This window comes from Coenobita brevimanus, chromosome 7 (assembly GCF_032717465.1).
Source record: "Coenobita brevimanus isolate Jiangsu-jjx chromosome 7, ASM3271746v2, whole genome shotgun sequence".
Taxonomy (NCBI): domain Eukaryota; kingdom Metazoa; phylum Arthropoda; class Malacostraca; order Decapoda; family Coenobitidae; genus Coenobita; species Coenobita brevimanus.
The window spans coordinates 37,253,853-37,258,704 of NC_136960.1; the positions used below are offsets into that span (position 1 = coordinate 37,253,853).

The window sequence follows — 4,852 nt, forward strand, 5'->3', positions numbered from 1 at the left end:
GGGCGGGTGCTGCTGGGGTGTGTGGGGCGGGTGCAGCTGGGGTGTGTGGGGCGGGTGCTGCTGGGGTGTGTGGGGCGGGTGCAGCTGGGGTGTGTGGGGCGGGTGCTGCTGGGGTGTGTGGGGCGGGTGCTGCTGGGGTGTGTGGGGCGGGTGCTGCTGGGGTGTGTGGGGCGGGTTGGGTGGGATTGGTTCGTGCCTGCTGTGTGGCCGCCAAGGATGTGAAAACACAGCTCTTCTTCTTTTAACACCTACATATTTATATTTGTAAACTGCCTGCAATATAAATACAGTTCTTCTTTTTTTTTTAACACCTACAATTTAATATCTGTAAACTGCCTGCAATATAAGCTGCCAGTTTTAATATGGAATAATTTCAGGAGCTAAAGAGGTTAAAATGACCTTTAAAAGTTTACAGCTCTCAAATAAATTGATTACAGGTGATTAGAGTTTCATAAAACGATGAGTGACGTCTGAAGTAAATTATCCACCCACGGTGTACACCCACGTCCGCATGTTGCACCGCATCCACCCATGGTGTACACTTACGTCAGCATGTTGCACTACATCCAGCCACGGTGTACACCCACGTCAGCATGTTGCACTACATCCAGCCACGGTGTACACCCATGTCAGCATGTTGCACTACATCCAGCCACGGTGTACACCCACGTCAGCATGTTGCACTACATCCAGCCACGGTGTACACCCACGTCAGCATGTTGGACCGCATCCACCCATGGTGTACACTTACGTCAGCATGTTGCACTACATCCAGCCACGGTGTACACCCACGTCAGCATGTTGCACTACATCCAGCCACGGTGTACACCCACGTCAGCATGTTGCACTACATCCAGCCACGGTGTACACCCACGTCAGCATGTTGCACTACATCCAGCCACGGTGTACACCCACGTCAGCATGTTGCACTACATCCAGCCACGGTGTACACCCACGTCAGCATGTTGCACTACATCCACCCACGGTGTAAACCCACGTCCGCATGTTGCACTACATCCACCCACGGTGTAAACCCACGTCAGCATGTTGCACTACATCCACCCACGGTCTACACCCACGTCAGCATGTTGCACTACATCCACCCACGGTGTACACCCACGTCAGCATGTTGCACTACATCCACCCACGGTGTACACCCACGTCAGCATGTTGCACTACATCCACCCACGGTGTACACCCACGTCAGCATGTTGCACTACAATACATGCCTGCATTTACTTCAATGACATCATCGGCGGCCAACCAGCAGCCGCGAATCAAACACATTTTGCTTGCCCCATACATCTCAGGTGCACAGGTCAATCAGACAGACAACAGAATATGAGCGCTAGTCACGAAGAAGTGCTGTGGAAGGGATGCAGAGCATTCATCTTGGCATAAAACTGACGTCTCTCCATCTTGAATGCTGAAGGACAGAACTAGATTAACACTAAAAAAAGATGCTAGTCACGAAGAAGTGCTATGGATGTAGAACCTTTAAGCTGGCCTAAAAGTGGCATCACTCCATCCTGAATGCTGAGCTGTAACAGTCGATTAATAGTAGGATATGATGCTAGTCACGAAGAAGTGCTATGGAAGGGATAGAAAGCCTTTAACAGCCTGCATATAACTTACTGTATATCCACTAGAATATGCTAGTCACGAAGAAGTGCTGTGGAAAGTATGGGCTACGTCAAATAAGCTGCAAAGGGACGAAAACCTGGCCAAGTTAAAATGAAAGGAGCCTAGTTATAAAAATATCATTATCACTTATCAATTATTATTTACCACTCTACTACTCACCATCCCTACTGCCTGTGTTATCATTATCACCTTCCTTATCCTGTATCGGTTCCGCCATGTTCCCTTACAGGCGGTGACGTCACATGTAAACAAACCCACGTGTATCGCCGCCGGATGTAAACAAACGCACGTGGTGGCTCTGACGTCACATGTCAATAAACCCCGCGTGGGATTGTGACGTCACATGTAAACAGACGAGCATATTACTTACCTTGCATGGGAGGGACTTGCATTTTTTTACGTATTCCAGTTTTCATTTTTTTTTTTTTTTTTTCATATTTTAATTGTCCATTTTTTTGGCTACTTCCATAGCATTTTATTTATAGGGCTTCTTTCCATCAGACAACACAGGGTCACTCTCACAACCTGAATATAAGGGCAGGATTGCATGAAATTTGACTAAGTCTTGGTTACAAGGTAGGAATGAGTCTCCTTGGTTACTAATCAAATTTATTCTCCAAATGACCCAGTGCGAGTTTGGAATCTTCGTCAGGTGAACATAATGAAACCTAAACACTAACTTAAGAGAAAAAATAACGCTAAAAAGGTGACTATATTCTGAAAATTAATACTAACAATAAAAAGGTATAAACCGTGACACATGACAAGGACTTTCTCTACAGGGTGTGAGGAAAGTTACTGTGAAATGGGAGGTGAGAGAAGTGTGGCAGTGTTTGGTGTGGTAGTATGGTGTGGCAGTGTTTGGTGTGGTAGTATGGTGTGGCATTGTGTGGTGTGGTAATGTATGGTGTGACAGTGTGTAGATGGGCAGTATGTGGTGCTAAAGTGCATGGTGTGGCAGTGTGTGGTGTGCTAGGCTGTGTCTGTGGTGTGGCAGTGTGAGGAATAGGTGTGAGGTGTGGCAGAATGTAGTGCGGCAGTGTGTAGTGTGACAGTCTGCGGCGAGGCAGTGTAAGTCGTGCCTGTGTGTGTGTGGTAGTGTGTTATGTGGCAATCTGAGGCATGGTAGTGTGTTATGCAGCAGAGTGAGGTGTGGCGGAGTGAGGTGTGACAGTGAGATGTGACAGTGTGTGGCGTGGGAGAATAGGTGTGACAATGTGTGGTGTGAGAGTGAGGTGTGGCAGTGTGTGGTGTGGCGGAGTGAGGTGTGACAGTGTGTGGTATGCCAGACTGGTGTGTGGTGTGCCAGAGTGAGGTATAACAGTGTGTGGTGTGGCAGAATAAGCTGTAAGCGTGTGATGTTGTGATGTGGCAGTGTGTCATAAGAGGTAACACCATACACTACACATTAACATTTCTAACGCCCTGTGTACTACCAAAATATTACTCTTCACTACGACAACAATAATAATAAGGGATTTAAGTCTCGCTGTCTTAGTAAATTTCCTGCCACCTTTATCTTGGAGATGAAGTTGGCTTGGTACACCTCTAAATTTTCTTGTCTTTTACATTATCTGTCTTTTTAATAGCCACATGAATCTTAATTACACAAAACAAAGTGCTAAATCATCATGTTTTTTACCAATTCAACGCTAAATGGGCACACATAACCCAAAATAAATAAATAAATAAACAGAAGTAAAATTGTTTAGTTGTACTCAGAATTCAATATTAACTTGTCACTCTGTACTGTCACGGGAATTACAACGCTCGAAATGAAAGGTGATCGTGAGCTTTGTACCTGCATAGAAGCTTATCGGGTGAAAATAATTTAGTGAGCTTTGTATCTGCCTGGAAGTAGAGCTCAAGAGGCGAAAATAAAAATCTGCCTGAGCTCCCTTCCACCTCCCCAAACCATGGAAACTAAGCTGGAGAGGCATAAATACCCCTCCTGATACCCCTCAAAGTATGAAGCTTCGAACTCACCCCTGATACCTCCCCCTCAGAAGTATGAAGCCCTGAACTTACTCCTGATACCTCCCCCCTTAAGTGTGAAGCTTTTAACTCACTCCTGATACCTCCCCTCCAAAGTATGAAGCCCCGAACTCACTCTTGATACCTCCCCGCAAAGTATGAAGCCTCAAACTCCCACTCAAAACAATGTGAAGCTTCGAACGCAACTCTTACCAGCTTGGATGCGAACTGCTGCCCCAAGATGAGGTTCTGTAGCGTGAAACTGCCCTGACCTCCTCCATGACCCCCGCGCGAGAGCATGACGTCACACATGGGGTCACGGGGAGGTTGCACGGCCCCCCACATGCACGTGAGGGGGTAGGGGAAGGGTCGAGAAACAAAACAAAGTCGGGTTGCGTCGGGAAGAATAGTTACTTTTCACAATATCCTGTTTTACTGTCCTTATTTCTGGCAATACCTTATTACTGATTTTCTTATTTCATGGATTTTTTCTTGCAATTTTCTCTATTATTTTCTTGACTTTCAATTGATATTTTATTTCTTCATTTTAAGTGGATTATTTTTATTTTTTATTTTTTGGCACTGGTTTTGAGCTCTTGGATAATTGCTTGTTTTTGTTCTGGTTTTCTATGTGTGGATTAATCTATGTGCAATTTGACGTCCTTCTTCAATAACCATCTAGTTCTATTCTGACTATTTTTCCTTTGTTTATCCTTTTACGGTAAGCGATTCTTCTTGAACACTTTTTTCTTCATCTTAAAACTTCATCATTTCTCAGGATTTTCTTATAAACTACTTACGTATTTTCACTGATATGATTTCTTCAGGTCTTTGTCTTACTATATGATTTATAATGTAAGTATCCTCAGTTAATTACTATTTTATTTATTAGTATTACATTTTTCAAGTCTGTCTTTTTTTCAACTATGGATCTCGATAGGTAAATTTTCCTCAATTCTTTATCACATATTTTCTATAATCTGGCTAAGTATTTTCTCAGACACAGCGTCTTCGATTATTTTTCTACGCGTCAGGTATGTCAGTTCCTCAGAAATAATATCTTACAATGCCAAAAGGACTTGCAATAGGTGGGCTTCGGTATACACACTTGTTACACAGGACGGGTGTGAGCGCAGCGGCAGGTACGTAGGTATTATAAACTAACTCTTTATAACATACGCAGGAAGGCACTGTATGCGGACTAAAATATATATCTGTATATTTTAAAAAACTT

At 44.2% G+C, this 4,852-nt stretch overlaps 1 protein-coding gene across 1 annotated transcript in view; it reads right to left on the reverse strand.

The window, feature by feature from the left end:
- Hr39 (Nuclear hormone receptor FTZ-F1 beta) overlaps positions 1 to 4,651 on the reverse strand; it is a 55,985-nt gene extending 51,334 nt beyond the window's left edge. The window contains exon 1 of the mRNA XM_080276079.1: positions 3,832 to 4,651. Within this exon, the coding sequence (XP_080132205.1) occupies positions 3,832 to 3,963 (132 nt within the window). The 5' untranslated portion in view covers positions 3,964 to 4,651. The remainder of the gene's footprint in view (positions 1 to 3,831) is intronic.
- Positions 4,652 to 4,852: the final 201 nt, after the last annotated feature.